The 24355-nt window shown below is 45.6% G+C and overlaps 1 protein-coding gene across 4 annotated transcripts in view; it reads left to right on the top strand.

The window, feature by feature from the left end:
• The window catches only part of HMGA1 (high mobility group AT-hook 1), a 161136-nt gene that overhangs the window by 43067 nt on the left and 93714 nt on the right, over positions 1-24355 (top strand). For all 4 annotated transcript variants that reach the window (XM_077295491.1, XM_077295490.1, XM_077295488.1 and 1 more), the window contains exon 3: positions 20843-20911. In XM_077295491.1, coding sequence (XP_077151606.1) covers positions 20843-20911 — 69 coding nt within the window. The remainder of the gene's footprint in view (positions 1-20842; positions 20912-24355) is intronic.

The raw sequence follows: 24355 nt of genomic DNA, 5'->3' as shown, positions 1-24355 counted from the left end.
GAGCATGACACCTGAGGATGGGGTAAGTGCGCAGAGCGCAAACTCCCCTGACACCCAGTAATAAAGCCACCCTGTCACCTTCCCTATCTTATATCGTTTAGGATAAGGGAACTCCAGCCGTCCCCCCTGGTCAAGTTAAAAGATCTGGAAAAGCCTCTGGGAAGTCCAGCAGATGTCCACTATGTAACGCTAAACTCCCGGACACCCATGGCAAAACCTTATGTGCAGACTGCACATCCAAGGTTATGAGAGAGGAGCAGCCCACCTTATTATCTGAGATGAGGTCCCTAATCAGAGAAGAGGTCCAGGCTTCCCTAGCTACCATGGTCGAAAAATCCAGCCCTATGCCCAGTCGCAAAAGGGCCAGGCGGGAGTTGGAATATACTTCTGAGGACAGGTCCGATTCTGAGGACCTTGTCTCCGAGGAAGAGGGCGAGCTTCCTTCTGGAAGCCAGGACCGCCAGAGGAAGTACCTTTTCCAGGCGGAGGACACAAATGAGCTGGTGCAGGCGGTGCGATGCACCATGCAAGTAGAGGAAACATCTAAGCCGCAAACCAGGCAGGACCTGATGTTCGGGGGACTTATGTCACGTCGGCAGACAGTCTTCCCGGTCAGTGAGCATATCAAGGCCATGGTGCTCGAAGAATGGAAGGAGGCGGAACGTCGGCTGACACTGTCTAAAGACTTTAAGTCGCGCCTACCCTTTGAGCCGGAGGATGTTAAGCTTTGGGACGAGATACCCAAGGTGGATGTCCCGGTGGCGAAGGTCGCCAAAAAGACTGCTATTCCGTTCGAGGACTCGTCAACCTTGCGCGATCCAATGGATCGTAAAGCGGACATATTGCTAAAAAGAGCCTGGGAGTCTTCCGCGGCTCTAATTAAAACCAATATTGCAGCTACCTCGGTAGCCCGGTCTATGCACCTCTGGATGGGTCAATTAGAGGAGCATCTCTCTAGTAAGACCCCAAGGTCAGAGATCTTAAACTCTCTCCCTATAATGAAGTCCGCCACAGCTTTTCTATCTGACATGACGGCTGAGTCAGTCAGATTTTCAGCCAGAAATGGGTCATTGTCCAATGCGGCTAGAAGAGCGGTCTGGTTAAGGTCTTGGTCGGGCGATAATGCGTCCAAAACAAAGTTATGTTCAATCCCCTTCTCAGGTGCAAGAGTTTTCGGTCCTTCCCTCGATACCATCTTAGAGTCGGCCTCAGACAAGAAAAAAGGGTTCCCAGAGGACAAGCCTAAGAGGTCTCATTCCTTTCGGAGGGGATTTCCCTTTAGACGACAGTCTGACTTCAGAGGGTCCGACTTCAGAGGGGGAAGGTCCAATAGAGGGTTTAACAGGGGTTCCCGTGGCCAGAGTAGTAAGAACAGGAGTTTCTTCTTCAGCCCCTCCTCTAAAACTAAACCACAATGACGCCACTCTTATAGGGGGGAGGCTGCGCCATTTCGCGGTAAACTGGAGCAGAGTCACGCAAAATCAATGGGTCCTTCGTACTATCTCAGAGGGCTACAGCATAGAGTTTTACTCGCCTCCGCCAGACAGGTACATCGTACCTACGGTGGTTATGCAAGACTCTCCCATGTTAAAAGACCTGAGGGACATGCTTGCCTCGAAGGTCATAATTCCAGTACCTCCGCTAGAGGTAGGCCAGGGTCATTACTCCTCCCTGTTCTCCATTACAAAACCGTCCGGCGACTCACGTACAATAGTAAACCTGAAGCCTCTGAATGCCTGGGTCAGGTACAAGAGGTTTCGCATGGAGTCCATCCGTTCTGCAATCCTCCTCATAGATCGGAATGCGGTGATGTGCACTCTCGATTTGAAGAGTGCCTATTACCAGGTCCCTGTCCACCATCTATCTCAGAGGTTTCTGAGGTTCGTGGTAGTTCTGCCGTCCGGGACCTGCCACTACCAGTTTCAATGCCTTCCATTTGGACTTGCCTCAGCACCTCGCGTGTTTACAAAGCTGGTCTCAGAGATAGTGGCTTTCCTAAGAAGCCAGGGGATTATAATAGTCCCTTACCTCGACGACTTTCTGCTGATAGCACGAACACCAGAGGTCTTAACGGATCACAGGAACCGGACCATTGCTGTAATGGAACACTTGGGATGGATCATCAACTGGCAGAAATCAGATCTGATTCCGGAACACAAAAAGATCTTCCTGGGTGTCTGTCTGGATTCTGCAAACAGAATATCCCTTCTGCCCGAATCCAAGCTGGAGTCAATACAAGTCCATGTCAGACTCCTACTAGAACGCAGAGTCTCAATAAGAATGGCCATGAGAGTGCTAGGCCTAATGGCGGCATGCATACCATGCGTAAGATGGGCACAGTTCCATTCAAGACCACTGCAGAGCTTAATCCTCTCCAAGTGGGACCGTCGTCAATCTTCTCTGGAAAGTATTTTATATCTTCCAGGTCCAGTACGAAGTTCGCTCCTTTGGTGGACAGACCCAAAGAATCTAAGAATCGGGGTACTATGGACTACCGACCCTCACGTGGTAGTTACCACAGATGCCAGCGCCTGGGGCTGGGGAGCTCACCTAGAAGGAAGGATTCTCCAGGGACAATGGCCTCCAGATGTAGCCGGCAACTCGTCCAACTTCCGAGAGCTGTATGCTGTCTGGGAAGCCCTGAGAAGAAATCGGCGCACGCTGGAGAATCGTCATGTAAGGATATTGTCCGACAACGTGACAGCTGTTTCCTTCCTAAAACACCAAGGAGGTCCAAGGCACCATCTTCTCCAGGAGCTGGCGGGGAGAATATTTCGTTGGGCAGAAAAATCGATCCTCTCCATCTCTGCAATCCACTTGGAGGGCTCCCAGAACGTCATAGCGGATTACTTGAGCAGAAGAAGAGTGGTCGCAACAGAGTGGGAACTCAACCAGAACATCTTCCAGGAACTGTGCCGGCGTTGGGGCACTCCCAGTATAGACCTTTTCGCGAACAGGAGAAACTCGAAGGTCTCAAGGTTCTTCTCTCTGAACCCTCGGGATCTGCCGGAAGGAATAGATGGTCTAAGTCAGAGTTGGACAGAGCCCCTCTCATATGCTTTCCCTCCTCTAGCACTAATCCCGGCTGTTCTCAGGAAGATCAAAGAACAGGCTCGAGTAATTTTGGTAGTTCCATACTGGCCAAGAAGGAGTTGGTTCTCTCTTCTGGTAGACCTGGCGATAGAGAGTCCAGTAGAACTGCCTCACAGACCAGATGTAATCCACCAGGGCCCAGTGTACCATCCGGATCCAGAGAAAGCTACACCTCTCAGCCTGGATCCTGAAAGGAACATCCTGAGGGCAAGAGGCCTGTCTGACCAGGTCATATCCACTATCAAGGCTAGTAGAAAGCCGGTCACGTCAGCAATCTATTTGAAGATCTGGAGACGTTTCTGTCTGGAGGGTGGCAGGTCCGAGGTTGCGGCAGGCACTCCCGACTTACCCAGAATTCTGGATTTTCTACAGTCGGGGTTCGATAAAGGGCTTAGGCCAAGCACCTTAAAGGTGCAGATCTCCGCACTAAGCTCCTTTCTAGACTATCCCCTAGCAACACATCCCTGGATAGTTAGGTTTATCAGAGCCACCCAAAGATTGCGCCCCACCATTAGACAGTTAACTCCTCCTTGGGATCTTAACCTTGTCCTGAATTTCCTCTGCAAAAATAATTACGCCTCGGCAGATAACATGTCCATTTCAGCCCTGACACGTAAAACGGCATTCTTAGTGGCGATCACCACAGCTAAGAGGGTGGGGGAAATCCAAGCCTTGTGCACACGGGATCCGTACCTCCAGATTAGAGATGATTGTGTGGTTCTCAAACTAGATCCCTCGTTCGTTCCAAAAGTGGGAACTCTAAAAAATAGGAATCAAGAGATAGTGTTACCATCCTTTTGCTGTAACCCTTCCAATTCTAAAGAGGAAGCTCTGCATTCCTTGGATGTCAGACAGGCGGTCATCGACTACCTATCAGCCACCAACCCATGGCGAATCGATCCAAACCTGTTTATTTTGTTTGGGGGTAAAAATAAGGGAAAGAAGGCCTCTAAGGCCTCCATTGCTCGATGGATCACGTCTGTGATCTCTGAGGCCTATCAGTCGGAGGGCATCTCTCCTCCAAAAGGTCTTCATGCACACTCTACTAGAGGGATGGCTACTTCTTGGGCTGAGAGGGCAGGCGCCTCTCTAGAGCAGATTTGTAAGGCCGCTACATGGGCTAGTGTGAATACCTTCTGCAAACATTATAAACTTGATGTTTTGTCCGGTCAGCATACTGCATTCGGGAGAAAAGTTCTCCAAGCGGTAATCCCACCCTGAGGAGGTGCTTTGGTACTCTCCATAGTGCTGTCAGGATGACGTCCTGGAAAATAGGTATTAAGCTTACCGTTAATTATGTTTCCAGGAGTCCATCCTGACAGCACGGGTAATTCCCTCCCTGTTAATATGACTATGCCTTTGTAATATGAACCTGACATGTCTGTAGTATTTCCTAAACATATGATGTAATATGTTCCTGATATATGGTGTTATGTTCTTTACCATTAAATATTATTTTTTTGCATCTCCCTTGAGGCGGTTCTTGTTACAACACTGAGGAATGGGGGTGGGACCGGACCTTTTGAACTCTCGTGTGTTTCCTGTCCCAGCAAGGGGGAGGAGGACGTCCTCCATAGTGCTGTCAGGATGGACTCCTGGAAACATAATTAACGGTAAGCTTAATACCTATTTTTTTTTCTGTAGCCTGTTTTGTCTTTTCTTCCCTCTTTTTCTCTGGGTGGCTGAGGAGTCTTGTGCTAGCATGGATGTTCAGGGATTAGCTTCTCGTGTAGACCAGCTTGCTGCTAGGGTACAGGGTATTTCTGATTATATTGTTCAGACTCCAGTTTTAGAGCCTAAGATTCCTACTCCTGATTTGTTTTTTGGGGACAGGTCCAAATTTTTGAGTTTTAAAAACTGTAAACTGTTTTTTGCTCTGAGACCTCGATCCTATGGTGATTCCATTCAGCAGGTTAAAATTGTCATCTCCCTGCTGCGTGGCGATCCTCAGGATTGGGCATTTTCCCTGGAATCTGGGAATCCGGCCTTGCTTAATGTAGATGCCTTTTTTCAGGCTTTAGGATTATTATATGGTGAACCAAATTCTGTGGATCATGCGGAGAAGACCTTGTTGGTCCTGTCTCAGGGTCAAGAAGCGGCAGAATTGTATTGTCAGAAACTTAGAAAATGGTCTGTGTTGACTAAATGGAATGATGATGCTTTGGCGGCAATTTTCAGAAAGGGTCTTTCTGAATCCGTTAAAGATGTTATGGTGGGGTTTCCCACGCCTTTCGGTCTGAGTGATTCTATGTCTCTGGCCATTCAGATTGATCGGCGTTTGCGGGAGCGCAGAACTGCGCGCTGTGGCGTTGTCCTCAGAGCAGATGCCTGAGTCAATGCAGTGTGATAGGATTCTGTCTAGAACGGAACAGGGATTCAGACGTCAGAATAGGTTGTGTTTTTATTGTGGCGATGCTTCTCATGTCTTTTAAGTCTGCCCTAGGCGTACAAAGAGGATCGCTAGTTCATTTACCATCAGTACTGTACAACCTAAATTTCTGTTATTGGTGTCCTTGATCTGCTCATTGTCATCATTTTCTGTCATGGCGTTTGTGGATTCAGGCGCCGCCTTGAACTTAATGGACTTTGAGTTTGCCAGGTGTTGTGGTTTTCCCTTGCAGTCATTGCAGAACCCTATTCCTTTAAGGGGGATTGATGCTACACCTTTGGCTAAAAATAAGCCCCAGTTCTGGACACAGGTGACCATGTGCATGTTGCCAGCCCATCAGGAAGATTGTCGATTTCTGGTGTTGCATAATTTACATGATGCTATCGTGCTGGGTTTTCTGTGGTTGCAGGCACATAATCCTGTGTTGGATTGGAAGTCTGTCTGTGACTAGTTGGGGATGTCGGGTTCATAATGATGTTCCTTTGATGTCAATCTCCTCTTCTTCCACTTCTGAAATTCCAGAGTTTTTGTCTGGTTTCCAGGATGTATTTGATGAGCCTAAGTCCAGTTCCCTTCCACCGCATAGGGACTGTGATTGTGCGATTGACTTGATTCCAGGCTGTAAGTTTCCTAAGGGCCGACTTTTCAACCTGTCTGTGCCTGAACATACCGCCATGCGGAGTTATGTTAAGGAGTCTTGGGAGAAAGGACATATTCGGCCATCTTCTTCACCGTTGGGAGCGGGATTTTTTTTGTTGCTAAGAAGGATGGCTCCTTGAGACCCTGTATTGATTATCGCCTCTTGAATAAGATCACGGTCAAGTTTCAATACCCTTTACCTCTGCTTTCCGATTTGTTTGCTAGGATTAAGGGGGCTAGTTGGTTTACGAAGATTGACCTTCGGGGGGCATATAATCTTGTTCGTATTAAGCAGGGTGATGAATGGAAAACTGCGTTTAATACGCCCGAAGGCCATTTTGAATACCTTGTGATGCCATTTGGGCTCTCTAATGCTCCATCTGTTTTTCAGTCCTTCATGCACGATATCTTCCGGAATTATCTTGATAAATTCATGATTGCATATTTGGATGACATTTTCATTTTTTCCGATGATTGGGAGTCTCATGTGAAACAGGTCAGGATGGCATTTCAGATCCTTCGTGATAATGCTTTGTTTGTGAAGGGGTCTAAGTGTCTCTTTGGGGTGCAGAAGGATTCTTTTTTGGGCTTCATTTTTTCTCCCTCATCTATAGAGATGGATCCGGTTAAGGTTCAGGCCATTCATGATTGGATTCAACCCACATCTGTGAAGAGCCTTCAGAAATGTTTGGGCTTTGCTAATTTTTATCGCCGTTTCATTGCTAACTTCTCCAGTGTGGTTAAACCCCTGACCGATTTGACAAAGAAAGGCGCTGATGTGACAAATTGGTCCTCTGCGGCTGTCTCTGCCTTTCAGGAGCTTAAACGCCGATTTACTTCTGCCCCGGTGTTGCGTCAACCGGATGTTTCTCTTCCGTTTCAGGTTGAGGTTGACGCTTCTGAGATTGGGGCAGGGGCCGTTTTGTCTCAGAGGGATCCTGTTGGTTCCTTGATGAAACCGTGTGCCTTCTTTTCCCGTAAGTTTTCGCCCGCTGAACGCAATTATGATGTCGGCAATCGGGAGTTGTTGGCTATGAAGTGGGCGTTTGAGGAGTGGCGACATTGGCTCAAGTGAGCTAAGCACCGTATTGTGGTCTTGACCGATCATAAAAATCTGATTTACCTCGAGTCTGCCAGGCGGCTGAATCCTAGACAGGCTCGATGGTCCTTGTTTTTTCCCATTTTGATTTCGTGGTCTCGTATCTTCCGGGTTCTAAGAATATTAAGGCTGATGCCCTCTCTAGGAGTTTTTTGCCGGATTGTCCTGAGGTCCTTGAACCGGTCGGCATTCTGAAAGAAGGGGTGGTCCTTTCTGCCATTTCCCCTGATTTACGACGGGTTCTTCAGGAATTTCAGGCTGACAACCCTGACCGCTGTCCAGTGGGGAAACTGTTTGTTCCTGATAGATGGACTAGTAGAGTGATTTCTGAGGTTCATTGTTCTGTGTTGGCTGGCCATCCTGGTATTTTTGGTACCAGAGATTTGGTTGGTAGGTCCTTTTGGTGGCCTTCTTTGTCACGTGATGTGCGTTCTTTTGTGCAGTCCTGTGGGACTTGTGCGCAGGCCAAGCCTTGTTGTTCCCGTGCTAGTGGGTTGCTTTTGCCTTTGCTGGTCCCTGAGAGGCCCTGGACGCGCATTTCTATGGATTTTATTTCTGATCTTCCGGTTTCCCGGAAGATGTCTGTCATCTGGGTTGTTTGTGACCGGTTCTCTAAGATGGTCCATTTGGTGCCATTGCCTTCCTCTTCTGATTTGGTTCCGTTGTTTTTTCAGCATGTGGTTCGTTTGCATGGTATTCCGGAGAATATTGTGTCCGACAGAGGTTCCCAGTTTGTTTCTCAGTTTTGGCGGGCCTTTTGTGCTAAGCTGGGCATTGATTTGTCTTTTTCTTCCGCATTTCATCCTCAGACAAATGGCCAGACCGAGTGAACTAATCAGACTTTAGAAACTTATCTGAGATTCTTTGTGTCTGCTGCTGATCAGGATGATTGGGTGGCTTTCTTGCCATTGGCCGAGTTTGCCCTTAATAATCGGGCTAGTTCGGCTACCTTGGTTTCGCCCTTCTTTTGTAATTTTGGTTTTCATCCTCGTTTTTCTTCGGGGCAGGTTGAGCCTTCTGACTATCCTGGTGTGGATTCTGTGGTTGACAGGTTGCAGCAGATTTGGGCTCATGTGGTGGACAATTTGGTTTTGTCTCAGGAGGAGGCTCAACGTTTTGCTAACCGTCGTCGGTGTGTTGGTTCCCGGCTTCGGGTTGGGGATCTGGTCTGGTTGTCTTCCCGTCATGTTCATATGAAGGTTTCTTCCCCTAGGTTTAAGCCTCGCTTTATTGGTCCTTATAGGATTTCTGAGATTATTAATCCAGTGTCTTTTAGATTGGCCCTTCCGGCTTCTTTTGCTATCCATAATGTCTTCCATAGATCTTTTTTGCGGAAATATGTGGTGCCCGTTGTTCCCTCTGTTGATCCTCCGGCCCCTGTGTTGGTTGATGGGGAGTTGGAGTATGTGGTTGAGAAGATTTTGATTCTCGCTTTTCGAGGCGGAGGCTTCAGTACCTTGTCAAATGGAAGGGTTATGGCCAGGAAGATAATTCTTGGGTTTTTGCCTCTGATGTCCATGCTGCTGATTTGGTCTGTGCCTTTCATCTGGCTCGTCCTGATCGGCCTGGGGGCTCTGGTGAGGGTTCGGTGACCCCTCCTCAAGGGGGGGGGTACTGTTGTGAATTCTGCTCTTGGGTTCCCTCCGGTGGTTGTTGGTAGTAATGCAGTTGTCCCTGGGTTGCAATCCTGGGCAGGTGTCCCTGCTGATTGCAGCTCTGACTGGGATATTTAGGTGTGCAGGATTCATTAGCCCTTGCCAGTTGTCCATTGTTCTTGTAGGTTTTGCATCTCTGTCTGGTTCCTCCTGACCTGCTTCCAAATCAGCAAAGATAAGTGTCTGGTTTTGTTTCTTCAGCACACATGCTGTGTGCTTTACAATTCAGTACTATTCAATGTTTTTTTTCTTGTCCAGCTTAGACTGTGTTTGGATATTTCAGTCAAGTTGGATTCTCAGGAGATGCAGATATACATTCCATGTCTTTAGTTAGATGGTGGAATTTTTGCATTATCTGCTGTGGATATTTTTAGGGTTTTAATACTGACCGCTTAGTATTCTGTCCTATCCTTTCCTTTCCTATTTAGCTAGCGTGGCCTCTTTTGCTAAATCCTGATTTCTGCCTTCGTGTGTCTTTCCTCTAATACTCAGTCAATATTTGTGGGGGGCTGCCTATCCTTTGGGGTTCTGATCTGAGGCAAGATAGAATTTCCATCTATAGGGGTATTTAGTCCTCCGGCTGTGTCGAGGTGTCTAGGATGTGTTAGGTACACCCCATGGCTACTTCTAGTTGCGGTGACAGTTTAGGGTTTGCGGTCAGTACAGGTGCCACCTACTCCTGAGAAAGTCTCATGCGGCTCCAAGGTCACCGGATCATAACAGGTGCCGCCATCTTGGAAAATGGCAGGCGCATGCGCAGTGCGCCCGCCGAATCTGCCGGCTGGCAGATTCGTTCCCTGTACATTTTGATCGCTGTGATAGAACTTATCACAGCGATCAAAATAAAAAAAAATAGTAAATAAACCCCCCCTTTATCACCCCCATAGGTAGAGACAATAATAAAGTACAGAAAATATATTTATTTTTGTTTTTCCATTAGGGGTAGGGCTAGGGTTGCACTTAGGGCTAGTGTTGCACTTAGGGCTAGTGTTGCACTTAGGGCTAGGGTTGCACTTAGGGCTAGAATTAGGCTATGTGCACACGGTGTGGATTTGGCTGCGGATCCGCAGCGGATTGGTCGCTGTGGATTCGTGGCAGTTTTCCATCACGTTTACAATACCACGTAAACCTATGGAAAACCAAATCCGCTGTGCCCATGGTGCGGAAAATACAGCGCGGAAACGCTGCGTTGTATTTTCCACAGCATGTCAATTCTTTGTGCAGATTCAGCAGCGTTTTACACCTGCTCCATAATCCACACAAAAAACACTGGAAATGCGCGGTAAATCCTCACACAAATCCGCAACGTGGGCACATAGCCTTAGGGTTAGGGTTGGAATTAGTTAGGGTTGGAATTGGGGTTAAGACTAGGGTTAGGGGTGTGTTGGGGTTAGGGTTGTGGTTAGGGTTGGGACTAGGGTTAGGGGCGTGTTGGGGTTAGTGTTGGAGTTAGAATTGAGGGGTTTCCACTGTTTAGGCACATCAGGGGGTCTCCAAACGCGACATGGCGCCACCATTGATTCCAGCCAATCTTGCGTTGAAAAAGTCAAATGGTGCTTTCTCCCTTCCGAGCCCGGACGTGTGCCCAAACAGTGGTTTACCCCCACATATGGGGTACCAGCGTACTCAGGAGAAACTGGACAACAACGTTTGGTGTTGTGAATTTACCTTTTTGGCTCCCTCTAGTGGTTACTAGTGATTTGACTCTGGGAATGTCTGCCATCCCTTGTATGCTCACCTGGGTCGTTAGGTCAGGGGTGTTGCTATATAAGCTCCCTGGACCTTCAGTTCAATGCCTGGCAACGTTGTAATCAGAGCTAATCTGTTGTGCTCTTGTCTACTGATCCTGGTTCCTGCTAGATTAAGCTAAGTCTGCTTTCTTGCTTTTTGCTATTTGTTTTTGTTTGTATTTTTGTCCAGCTTGTACATATCTGTATCCTAACCTTGCTGGAAGCTCTAGGGAGGCTGGAGTTCTCCCCCCGGGCCGTTAGACGGTTCGGGGGTTCTTGAATCTCCAGCGTGGATTTTTGTAGGGTTTTTGTTGACCATATAAGTTATCTTACTACATTCTGCTATTAGTAAGCGGGCCTCTCTTTGCTAAACCTAGTTCATCTCTGTGTTTGTCATTTCCTCTTACCTCACCGTTATTATTTGTGGGGGGCTTGTATCCTACTTTTGGGGTCTATTCTCTGGAGGCAAGAGAGGTCTTTGTTTTCCTCTTCTAGGGGTAGTTAGTCCTCCGGCTGGCGCGAGACATCTAGCGACCAACGTAGGCATGTTCCCCGGCTACTTCTAGTGTTGGCGTTAGGAGTAGATATATGGTCAACCCAGTTTCCACTGCCCTATGAGCTGGATTTTTTTGTACTTTGCAGACTTACTAGTTCCTCTGAGACCCTCGCCATTGGGGTCATAACAGTTTGGGGTCCAATTTCTCCTGTAACTCTTGGGAAAATTAAAAAATTGCGGGCTAAAATATTATTTTTGAGGAAAGAAAAATGATTTTTTATTTTCACGGCTCTGCGTTATAAACTTCTGTGAAGCACCTGGGGGTTCAAAGTGCTCACCACACATCTAGATTAGTTCCTTGGGAGGTCTAGTTTCCAAAATGGGGTCACTTGTGGGGGGTTTCTACTGTTTAGGCACATCAGGGGCTCTGCAAACGCAACGTGACACCCGCAGAGCATTCCATCAAAGTCTGCATTTCAAAACGTCACTACTTCCCTTCCGAACCCCGACGTGTGCCCAAACAGTGGTTTACCCCCACATATGGGGTATCAGCGTACTCAGAAGAAATTTGACCCCAAACGTTGTTGTCCAGTTTCTCCTGTTACCCTTGGGAAAATAAAAAATTGCGGGCTAAAAAATCATTTTTGAGAAAAGAGAATATTTTTTATTTTCATGGCTCTGCGTTATAAACTTCTGTGAAGCATTTGGGGGCTCAAAGTGCTCACCACACATCTAGATTAGTTCCTTGGGAGGTCTAGTTTCCAAAATGGGGTCACTTGTGGGAGAGCTCCTATGTTTAGGCACACAGGGGCTCTCCAAACGCGACATGGTGTCCACTAATGATTGGAGCTAATTTTCCATTCAAAAAGCCAAATGGCCTGCCTTCCCTTCCGAGCCCTGCCGTGCGCCCAAACAGTGGTTTACCCCCACATATGGGGTATCGGCGTACTCAGGACAAACTGGACAACAACATTTGTGGTCCAATTTCTCCTGTTACCCTTGGGAAAATTAAATTTTCCGGGCTAAAAATTGAGGAAAGAAGAATTATTTTTTATTTTCACGGCTCGGCGTTATAAACTTCTGTGAAGCACCTGGGGGTTTAAAGTGCTCACTATGCATCTAGATAAGTTCCTTGGGGGGTCTAGTTTCCAAAATGGGGTCCCTTGTGGGGGAGCTCCAATGTTTAGGCACACAGGGGCTCTCCAAACGCGACATGGTGTCTGCTAACGATTGGAGCTAATTTTCCATTCAAAAAGTCAAATGGCGCACCTTCCCTTCCGAGCCTTGCCGTGTGCCCAAACAGTGTTTTACCCCCACATATGAGGTATCGGCGTACTCAGGATTGAAAGGCTAAAAATTGAGGCTAAAATAATTTTTTTGTGGAAAAAAAAAAAATACCTTTTCATTGCAAAATTTTCAAAATTTTCATTTTTTTTCACAAATAAACGCAGAAATTATCGACCTAAATTTACCACTAACATGAAGACCAATATGTCACGAAAAAACAATCTCAGAATCGCTAGGATCCGTTGAAGCGTTGCTAAGTTATTACCTCATAAAGGGACACTGGTCAGAATTGCAAAAAATGGCCAGGTCATTAAGGTCAAAATAGGCTGGGTCATGAAGGGGTTAAAGAGAACCTCTCAGCAGGATTAAGCCCTATATACTAAAGGCATGGGTATAATGGCACTGTGATGCAGATTAATATGATACCTAATGTGAAGGGATTCGCTCAATGACTCTTGAATACTCACCTAATGAAGTTTTCAGAAAATGTCTTCGGTGCTTGGGGGCAGGTTCGTCTTCTCGTTCTCCACCCACCCACCAGCCTCCCTTGTTTCTTATACAGGTCACTGATTATTCGGTGACCTGCGTCCTTTTTAAAATTATGTGCCTCTGCCATCATTGTGTTGATGGCGCATGCACAGTGGGAGCTGTGGAGGCATTACATGCTCGGATATATATTTTGGCTAAGTTAAGATCTCGCTCTGCGCATGTTCCTCCTTCGGCACCATTTTATTGAAGTCCTGCACGCAGGACACCGGCTCCCACTGTTAACGGGCAACATGTCCCACCCCATAGCACACTGGAGCACAGAAGAGGTCATTTTCTGATCTTCATAAGGCGAGTATTCAGCAGCCACTGAGCGGATCCCTTCACATTGTGTATCATATTAATCAGCATCTCAGCGCCTACTATAGTTAAAGCGAACCTGTCACTTGGTTTACATAGTTACATAGTTATTAAGGTTGAAGGAAGACTTTAAGTCCATCTAGTTCAACCCATAGCCTAACATGCCCTAACATGTTGATCCAGGGGAAGGCAAAAAAAACCCATGTGGTAAGAGTAAGCTCCACCATGGGGGAAAAAAAATCCCTTCCCGACCCCACATACGGCAATCAGACTAGTTCCCTGGATCAACGCCTTATCAAGGAATCTAATATGTATACCCTGTAACATTATACTTTTCCAGAAAGGTATCCAGTCCCCTCTTAAATTTAAGCAATGAGTCACTCATTACAACATCATACGGCAGAGAGTTCCATAGTCTCACTGCTCTTACAGTAAAGAATCCGTGTCTGTTATTATGCTTAAACCTTTTTTCCTCCAGACGTAGAGGATGCCCCCTTGTCCCTGTCACCGGTCTATGATTAAAAAGATCATCAGAAAGGTCTTTGTACTGTCCCCTCATATATTTATACATTAACATAAGATCAACCCTTAGCCTTCGTTTTTCCAAACTAAATAGCCCCAAGTGTAATAACCTATCTTGGTATTGCAGACCCCCCAGTCCTCTAATAACCTTGGTCGCTCTTCTCTGCACCCGCTCCAGTTCAGCTATGTCTTTCTTATACACCGGAGACCAGAACTGTGCACAGTATTCTAAGTGTGGTCGCACTAGTGACTTGTATAGAGGTAAAATTATGTTCTCCTCATGAGCATCTATGCCTCTTTTAATGCATCCCATTATTTTATTTGCCTTTGTAGCAGCTGCCTGACACTGGCCACTGAATATGAGTTTGTCATCCACCCATACACCCAGGTCTTTTTCATTGATGGTTTTGCCCAGAGTTTTAGAATTAAGCACATAGTTATACATCTTATTACTTCTACCCAAGTGCATGACCTTACATTTATCCCCATTAAAGCTCATTTGCCATTTATCAGCCCAAGCTTCTAGTTTACATAAATCATCCTGTAATATAAAATTGTCCTTGTGGTTTGGCCGATTTAACCCCTTAATGACAATCAATACGTCTTTTAACTGACTTGAGATATAATAGACTAGCATTCCCATACAGGTGACAATCCAGCAGCTGTCTGCTGTACACTACAGGGTTACAATTTGCTGCATCAGCCATGATCAGTGTTGTCGCTGTCCATATGTTTAACCCCTTAGATGCTGCTGTCAATAATGACTATATCATATAAATGTTTAAAAGAGTGTGGCTTCTTCCTCTTTATCCCCATCGGAACCCTGAGATCACGATTGTGTGGTCCTGATGTTTGCCATGGCAATTAATGACCAAATAACGGCCTTAGTCTGCCAGCTACAGTGGCCTGTTCAAAAGTCAGCAACATTTAGCTGGTAAAAATACACTTTTTAATTTGGTTGTGTCACTTTGCATTAATTGCTGAAAATCAGGGTTAATAATAGTGATGAGCGAATAAACTCGTTACTCGAGATTTCCTGAGCACGCTCGGGTGTCCTCCCGGGTTTCCGGGTTTTTTTTTTTGTTTGTTTTTTTTAGTGCTCGGAGATTTTGTTTTCTTCGCCGCAGCTGGATGATTTTCAGCTACTAGCCTGCTTGATTACATTACATGTGGGGATTCCCTAGGAATCAGGCAACCCCCACATGTACTTAGCCTGGGTACTAGCTGTAAATCATTCAGCTACGGCAAGAAAAACTAAATTTCCGAGCACTAAAAAATACTCGGAAGACACCCGAGTGTGCTCGGGAAATCTCGAGTAACAAGTATATTAGCTCATCCCTAGTTAATAAACTGTGACAGAAAATTTTAATGTCGAGGGGTGCTGTTTTTAAAATGGTATCACTTTTGGGGTTCTTCCAATATATAGGACCCCTAAAGTCACTTCAAACATGGATAGACCCCCCCCCCCAAAAAAAAATAATAATAAAAAAAAAAATAATAATAATAATAATAATTTTGTACATTTTTGTAAATTCCCTTGAAAAAATTAAGAATTTCAGCTCCATTTTTAAACCTCCTAAAATGCTAACAAAATAAAATAACATTTTACAAATGGTGCTGATGTAAAGCAGAGATGTGGGAAATATTACTGTATATATTCGAGTATAAGCCGAGAATTTCAGCCCATTCCTTTTTTTTTTTTATTTTTTTTTTAGGCTGAAATTGCCCCACTCGGCTTATACTCGAGTCATTCCCAGGGGTCGGCAGGAGAGGGGGAGCGAAAGCTGTCTAATCATACTTGCCTGCTCCTGGCGTGGTCCTTGCATGTCCCTGGTTCTCCGGGCCCTGACAGCTTCTTCCTGTATTGAGCAGTCACATGGTACCGCTCATTACAGTAATGAATATGGACCCGACTCCACTCCCATAGGGGTGGAGCCGCATATTCATTATAATGAGCGGTACCATGTGACCGCTCAATACAGGAAAAAAGCTGTCAGCGCCCGGAGAATCAGGGCCATGCAGGGACCGCGCCAGGAGCAGGTGAGTATGACTGGGGCAGTGCACGATATTCACCTGTCCCCTGTTCCACCGTCGGCGCCGCTCCGTCTTCCGCGTCCTCTGCAGTGACGCTCAGGTCAGAGGGCGCGATGAGGCGATTAGTGTGTGCGCTGCCCTCTGCCTGAACAGTCAGTGCAGAGGACGGGGAAGACACAGCGGCGGCCGGCGGTTGGAACGGGAAAGGCGAATATAGCAAGTGTCGGGGGCCTGAGCGACGGGAGGTGAGTATGTCATTTATTTTTATTTATTTATTTTTTATCGCAGCAACAGCATATGGGGCATAATAGTGTATGGAGCATCTTATGGGGCCATAATCCGCATTATATGGGGCATATTTTAACCCCTTTCTGACATTGGACGTACTATCCCGTCGAGGTGGGGTGGGCCCGTATGACCACCGACGGGATAGTACGACCAGCGCAATCGGCCGTGCTCACGGGGGGAGCGCGGCCGGGTGTCAGCTGACTATCGCAGCTGATATCCGGCACTATGTGCCAGGAGCAGTCACGGACCGCCCCCGGCACATTAACCCCCGGCACACTGCGATCAAACATGATCGCGGTGTGCCGGCGGTACAGGGAAGCATCGCGCAGGGAGGGGGCTCCCTGCGTGCTTCCCTGAGACCCCCGGAGCAACGTGATGTGATCGCGTTACTCCGAGGGTCTCTTACCTCCTCTCCCTGCAGTCCCCGGATCCAAAATGGCCGCGGCATCTGGGTCCTGCAGGGAGGGAGGTGGCTTACCGAGTGCCTGCTCAGAGCAAGCGCTTGGTAAGCCTGCAGCACTGTAAGTCAGATCGCCGATCTGACAGTGCTGTGCAAACTGTCAGATCAGCGATCTGTGATTTCCCCCCCGGGACAAAGTAAAAATATAAAAAAAAAATTTCCACATGTGGAAAAATAAAAATAAAAAAATTCCTAAATAAAGAAAAAAAAAATATATTATTCCCATAAATACATTTCTTTATCTAAATAAAAAAAACAAAACCATAAAAGTACACATTTAGTATCGCTGCGTCCGGAACGACCCAACCTATAAAACTGTCCCACTAGTTAACCCCTTCAGTTAACACCGTAGGGGGGAAAAAAAAGAAACGAGGCAAAGAACAACACTTTATTATCATACCGCCGAACAAAAAGTGGAATAACACGCGATCAAAAAGACGGATATAAATAACCATGGTACCGCTGAAAACGTCATCTTGTCCTGCAAAAAACGAGCCGCCATACAGCGTCCTCAAAGAAAAAATAAGAAAGTTATAGTCCTCAGAATAAAGCGATGCCAAAATAATTATTTTTTTCTATAAAATAGCTTTTATCGTATAAAAAGCGCCAAAACACAAAAAAATGATATAAATGAGGTATCGCTGTAATCGTACTGACCCGAAGAATAAAACTGCTTTATCAATTTTACCAAACATGGAACGGTATAAACGCCTCCCCCAAAAGAAATTCATGAATAGCTGTTTTTTTTGTCATTCTGCCTCACAAAAATCGGAATAAAAAGCGATCAAAAACTCTCGTGTCCGAAAATGTTACCAATAAAAACGTCAACTCGTCCCGCAAAAAACAAGACCTCACTTGACTCTGTGGACCAAAATATGGAAAAATTATAGGTCTCAAAATGTGGAGACGCAAAAACTTTTTTTGCTATAAAAAGCGTCTTTTAGTGTGTGACGGCTGCAAATCATAAAAATCCGCTATAAAAAATGCTATAAAAGTAAATCAAACCCCCCCTTCATCACCCCCTTAGTTAGGGAAAAATAATAACATTAAAAAAATGTATTTATTTCAATTTTCCCATTAGGGCTAGGGTTAGGGTTGGGGCTAAAGTAAGGGTTTGGATTACATTTACTTTTGGGATTAGGGTTGGGATTAGAGTTAGGGGTGTGTCAGGGTTAGGAGTGTGTTTGGATTAGGGTTTCAGTTAGAATTGGGGAGTTTCCACTGTTTAGGCACATCAGGGGCTCTTCAAACGCGACATGGCGTCCGATCTCAATTCCAGCCAATTCTGCATTGAAAAAGTAAAACCGTGCTCCTTCCCTTCCGAGCTCAGCCATGCGCCCAAACAGTGGTTCCCTCCCACATATGGAGTATTGGCATACTCAGGATAAATTGGACAACAACTTTTGGGGTCCAATTTCTCCTGTTACCCTTGTGAAAATGCAAAACTGGGGGCTAAAAAATCATTTTTGTGAGGAAAAAAAAAAAAAAAATTATTTTCACGGCTCTGTGTTATAAACTGTAGTGAAACACTTGGGGGATCAAAGCTCTCAAAACACATCTAGATAAGTTCCTTAGGGGGTCTACTTTCCAAAATGGTGTCACTTGTGGGGGGTTTCAATGTTTAGGCACATCAGGGGCTCTCCAAACGCAATATGGCGTTCCATCTCAATTCCAGTAAATTTTGCATTGAAAGTCAAATGGCGCTCCTTCCCTTCCGAGCTCTGCCATGCGCCCAAACAGTGGTTTACCCCCACATATGGGGTATCAGCGTACTCAGCACAAATTGTACAACAACTTTTGGGGTCCATTTTCTCCTGTTACCCTTGGTAAAATAAAACAAATTGGAGCTGAAATAAATTTTGTGTGAAAAAAAGTTAAATGTTCATTTTTATTTAAACATTCCAAAAATTCCTGTGAAACACCTGAAGGGTTAAACTTCTTGAATGTGGTTTTGAGCATCTTGAGGGGCGCAGTTTTGGGTACACTTGGGTATTTTCTATCATATAGACCCCTCAAAATGACTTCAAATGAGATGTGGTCCCTAAAAAAAAAAAAAAAAAAAAAAAAAAAAAATGGTGGTGTAAAAATGAGAAATTGCTGGTCAACTTTTAACCCTTATAACTCCCTAACAAAAAAAAATTTTGGTTCCTAAATTGTGCTGATGTAAAGTAGACATGTGGGAAATGTTACCTATTAAGTATTTTGTGACATATCTCTGTGATTTAAGGGCATAAAAATTCAAAGTTGGAAAATTGTGAAAATTTTCAAAATTTTCGCCAAATTTCAGTTTTTTTTTCACAAATAAACGCAAGTTATATATAATTTTACCACTATCATGAAGTACAATATGTCACGAGAAAACAATGTCAGAATCGCCAAGATCCGTTGAAGCGTTCCAGAGTTATAACCTCATAAAGGGACAGTGGTCAGAATTGTAAAAATTGGCCTGGTCATTAACGTGCAAACCACCCTTGGGGGTAAAGAGGTTAATATGAAGCATCTTATGGGGCCCATCGTGAACTGTATGGAGCATTATATGAGGCTCCTGATTCAATATGGATATTCAAAAACACTTAACCTACTGATATCTCAATTAATTTTACTTTTATTGGTATCTATTTTTACTTTTGACATTTACCAGTAGCTGCTGCATTTTCCACCCTAGGCTTATACTCGAGTCATTAAGTTTTCCCAGTTTTTGTTTGTGGCAAAATTAGGGGTCTCTGCTTATTCTCGGGTCGGCTTATACTCGAGTACATACGGTATTTAATGTTTTGCTATGGTATGACTATCTGAATTAAAGGGAATCTGTCACCACTTTTTTGGCATATCATGCAAAAATATCATTCAATTTCGTGTCAGCTCCGCATTATACTAGTACTTTTTATACCTCTTGACTCCCCAACAATGATGCATAAATACCATTTTTATTCCTCCCACGGTGTATGTAAATATGCTCGGTCCTATGGGCGGGGCTTATTGTCCATCTCCACCAGCCCCCCCCCCCCCCCCCCCCCACGTCTTGCTGTAAGTATTAGTCTCTGTGAATATCGCAGATGGCGTACAGTTACCGCTTGTGCACATTCAAATGGCCTCTTGCGCAGTATGTTTTGCCCAACTGTGGGCAAAGAATGAAATCAGTATTACACATTCACCGTGGCTCTCTATGGCCCAGAATTATACAAGTATGCGCGAGGCACCATTTGAATGCGCACGTGCAGTAACTCTACGCGAACGCAGGAATTAACCCGAAAAAGGAAGGCGTAGAGCAAGCCAGGAGGGGGAGAGATGGACAATAAGCCACGCCCATCCGACTGAGCATATTTACATACACCGCGGGAGGAATAAAAACTGTATTTATGTATCATTGGTGGGGAGTCAAGGGGTATAAAAAGTACTTGTATAATGCAGAGCTGACACTACATAAAATGATACTTTTACATGATATGCTAAAATAGTGGTGACCGATTCCCTTTTAAAGGGATAATCATTCAAAGTTTGAAAATTGCTAATTTTTTTTTTTTTTTTCATTTTTGTCAAACTTCTGTTTTATGTGTATTAAAAAAAAAACAAAAAACATATCAACCTAAATTTACCGTCATCATAACGTATGATGTCATGAAAAAACAGTATCAAAATCACTGGAATTTGTTGAAGCGTTCCAGAGTTATCACATAGTGACACTGGTCAGATTTTTAAAATTTGCTTTGTCACGAAGGGGCTAATATACGGCCACCGCCTATCAGGGCTTGTCTACAGCATTCTATAATGTTGTAGATAAGGCCCCTGTCCCACCTGCAGGTGAAGAAAAATAAGTTATATTACACTCACTGGGAGCGGGGGGGGGGGGGGGGGGTGGTCTTGGTCTGGTCCGATGGGTGTCACAGTTCCAGGTCCGGCGCCTCCCATCTTCTTGTGATGCTGCCCTCCTGCTTGCTTCACAGGCTCCCCAGCATCGCGCTCCTGCGCAGGCGTACTTATCGCAAGAAGATGGGAAATCTTTCATGTCTTGCAGGTCGGATCGGGGGCTTATCTCCAGCATTATAGAATAGATTATAGGATGCTGTAGATAAGCCCTGAAAGGCGGTGGCCATGTCTTATATCCTTATATCGGCCAAAAAGGCTAACAGGTTCCCTTTAAGCTCCTAACCATGATGAGTGCTCTCTTGCCTCTTCTAGCCCCTGTCAGACAGCACAACGGTTGACATGTTCCTTGCATTTGACTTGGAAGTGTAATTTTTTTGATGTTGTGCAACTTGTTCTAACGTGATATTGTGTATTGACCTAGTCTTTACCTTACTTAGGAGCCTTCACATCAACCAACTAAAGTGTCCTCCCAATCAGAGGCAGTGATTGATTCAAAGGAAAGCAGGGTAAGATCATTTGATGGCTTATGTTCTGAGTATACTATGTAATTATAAAATCCTCTTCGTTCAGCAGCGTAAGAATTTAATAGGGGTTAAATTGTAAAGTGCTAGTAAGAAGATTAAAAAAAAAAATCACTACAGTTGTCTGCCTTGTGCTGCACAGCGAAATACACAAAACTGCCTGCATCTGGGGTGGAGAACACCTTTTAAATGGAATGTCACCAGGGTCTTGTTGCTCCATCTGTGAGCAGCATGATGTAGGGGCAGAGACCCTGGTTCCAGCGGTGTGGGACTTGCTAGGCTGCTTGCTGTCATTTTAATACACTTTTTTTCTGCTGCAGATCCACCAGTTATCTGAATGCTGAGCTCTGTATAAGCCAACCCACACCATTGACAGCTTTCTGCCCATGTACTGTGTACACTGAAAGCTGCAAATCAGTGGATTCGATGAGGTTATACAGAGTTGATGCATATGCTTGACTACCTAAAGGCTTACTAGTTCTCTAGTGATAAACTACTGATTAAAACAGTGATTCCCTGTAATGTAGAAAAGACTGAGTTATCTTAATATATACTTACCTTGTAATGTCATCATATCCTGTTCCGTCCAGAGGTGTTCGGATCCCAGAATTCCAAGCTGTGGAAGTTCACCGACCGCCATATTGGGACACCAAAGTGATGGGTGTCTCAATGTGGAAACTGCTGGTGGTACCAGCCTCTTGCGCATTACCACCAGCGGAACACTGTCGAACACGCTGCCGCCGGGATCAGCCAAATGATTCTGACCATCGTCATCTTTGTACAGGAGGAGCGCATGCAGTTTTAATGTGACCGCCGCTATCTGTCTGCACAAAGATGGCGGCGGTCTGATTTAACTTTACCTACTTTGCTTTCATTTTAACACAGGGGGGAGGGGTGAGTGCACATAGGAAAGAGGACAAACGGGGTAAACAGCTCAAACGAGAGAACACATGAGGGAAGAAGACAGCACAGTGGTGGAGAGAGAGAGCAGACAAGGGGGAGAGCACATGGGGTACACAGGTCAAAGAGATGACATGAGAGGAGAAGTCAGCAGATGGGGGAGAGAAAGCGCCCAGGGGTGAGAGAGACAGCACAGTGGGTAAACGGCTCAAACGGTACAGCATAGGAAGGAGAGAACGCAGACAAGGGGGATAGCCAGGTACGGACTGGGGATGAAATTCAGCCCTGGCATTTGAAATCACACAGGCCCATGTTGTCCCCGCCCCCAAGAACCAGATGGGATATGTTACTAATATTACCCTGGATGGAGGAAAGGAAGATTTACTACTAGACCAATATTTCTAATGATACCCATGGCATGCTGGGGTAAGTGATGGAGTAAGCAACTTTGTGCTCCGTCACAACTCTTAACAGCGTGGGTGTCTTGAAAACACTGATTCTCTTAAAGGGAACCTGTCACCACGTTTTTGGAAGATGGGATAAAAATAGCGTTAAATAGGGGCAGAGGTGGGCGTTACATTAGTGTGTGTGTTATGCGTTTATTACCCACCTAAGTTGCCGAAATAACTTTGCAAAGTCTCCGTTTTCGCCTGTCAATCAGGCTGGTCAGGTCACATGGGCGTGGTGTCTTCACCCAGATTTGGCGTAGTTTTCCGTTGGTGGCGTAGTGGTGTGCGCATGCCCAAAGTCCGGAGTCCTCTTCCAGGGGATTTAAAATAGCGCGGTGTTCGTTATTGCATTGGTGATCGGTGGGCGCGGCCATCTTCCTTTGGCCGCGCGTGCGCAGAAGCGGCGCTCTGCTGGCCGCGGCTTCAGGAAAATGGCCGCCGCGATATCCATCTGCGCACGCGCGGCATCCCGCGGCCATTTTCCTGAATCCGCGGCCAGCAGAGCGCCGCTTCTGCGCACGCGCGGCCAAAGGAAGATGGCCGCGCCCACCGATCACCAATGCAATAACGAACACCGCGCTATTTTAAATCCCCTGGAAGAGGATTCCGGACTTTGGGCATGCGCACACCACTACGCCACCAACGGAAAACTACGCCAAATCTGGGGGAAGACAACGCCCATGCGACCTGACCAGCCTGATTGACAGGCGAAAACGGAGACTTTGCAAAGTTATTTCGGCAACTTAGGTGGGTAATAAACGCATAACACACACACTAATGTAACGCCCACCTCTGCCCCTATTTAACGCTATTTTTATCCCATCTTCCAAAAACGTGGTGACAGGTTCCCTTTAACAACGTAGCAGTCCAGGCAGCCCACAACCAGACAGGCCCTTCTGGCATTTGCCAGAATTGCCAAATGGCCAGTCCGGCCCTGGGGATAGCACATGGGGTAGACAGGTCAAAGAAGAGAGGACAGATGTGAGAAGTCAGTGCATGGGGAAAGAGAGTGGATAGATGGAGGGAAGAGATTCTCAATGCTGCAAAGCCTGCCGACATCGTGACCTTACCGCCCTCCCGATGCGATAGCATCGGGCCTCCATCTAGTTATTAAATAACACTACAATAACTACACTAGCACTTAACTAGATTTTTTTTCCCACGGGCGCTACTTTTTATATTCCAATGTGATTATTGGACTCAAAACTTGTTTGCATTTTTTTTTCTTCTAATTTAAATGACTTGTTGTGCCTATGTCTTCTCATCCATTGTGAGGTTTTGTTTTCTTATGTGACTATGAACTCTAATCTTTGTCAGGATAATCTGATGTTTTGAGTTTAATATACACTACTTACAAAAAGTTAGGGATATTTGGCTTTTGGGTGAAATTTATGGAAAACAAAGTTCACACTACTACAGTGAGGGTATGTGCACACGTCCGGATTTCTTGCAGAAATTTCCTGAAGAAAACCGGAAATTTTCTGCAAGAAATCCGCATTTTTTTTTTTTGCGTTTTTTTTTTTCGCGGTTTTTTTAAGCATTCTGCAAGCATAATTAGCTTGCAGAATGCTGAAGTTTTCCAAGCGATCTGTAGCATCGCTTGGAAAACTGACTGACAGGTTGGTCACACTTGTCAAACATACTGTTTGACAAGTGTGACCAACTTTTTACTATAGATGCTGCTTATTCAGCATCTATAGTAAAAGATAGAATGTTTAAAAATAATAAAAAAAATAAAAAAAAATGCTTATACTCACCCAGACATCTCCTCAGCGGCGTCCGTTCCTCTTCCTATAGCTGGTGTGTGCGCGCAGGACCTTCCATGACGTCGCGGTCATGTGAGCGGTCACATGACCGCTCACGACCAATCACAAGACAGTGACGTCATCACAGGTCCTTCACCGCACAGCAGCTATAGGAACCGAAGCGGCAGCATGCAGCGGTGAGGTGGGAACACTGCGGGGGACATCGAAGGTGAGTATAGGACTATTTTTTATTTTAATTCTTTTATTTTTGACCAATTATATGGTGCCCAGTGCGTGGAGGAGAATCTCCTCTCCTCCACCCTGGGTACCAACCG

The sequence above is a fragment of the Ranitomeya variabilis genome, chromosome 3 (genome assembly GCF_051348905.1).
Source record: "Ranitomeya variabilis isolate aRanVar5 chromosome 3, aRanVar5.hap1, whole genome shotgun sequence".
NCBI lineage: Eukaryota > Metazoa > Chordata > Amphibia > Anura > Dendrobatidae > Ranitomeya > Ranitomeya variabilis.
Note: the sequence above shows the minus strand (reverse complement) of the source record. Positions and strands in the feature narration are given on the sequence as shown.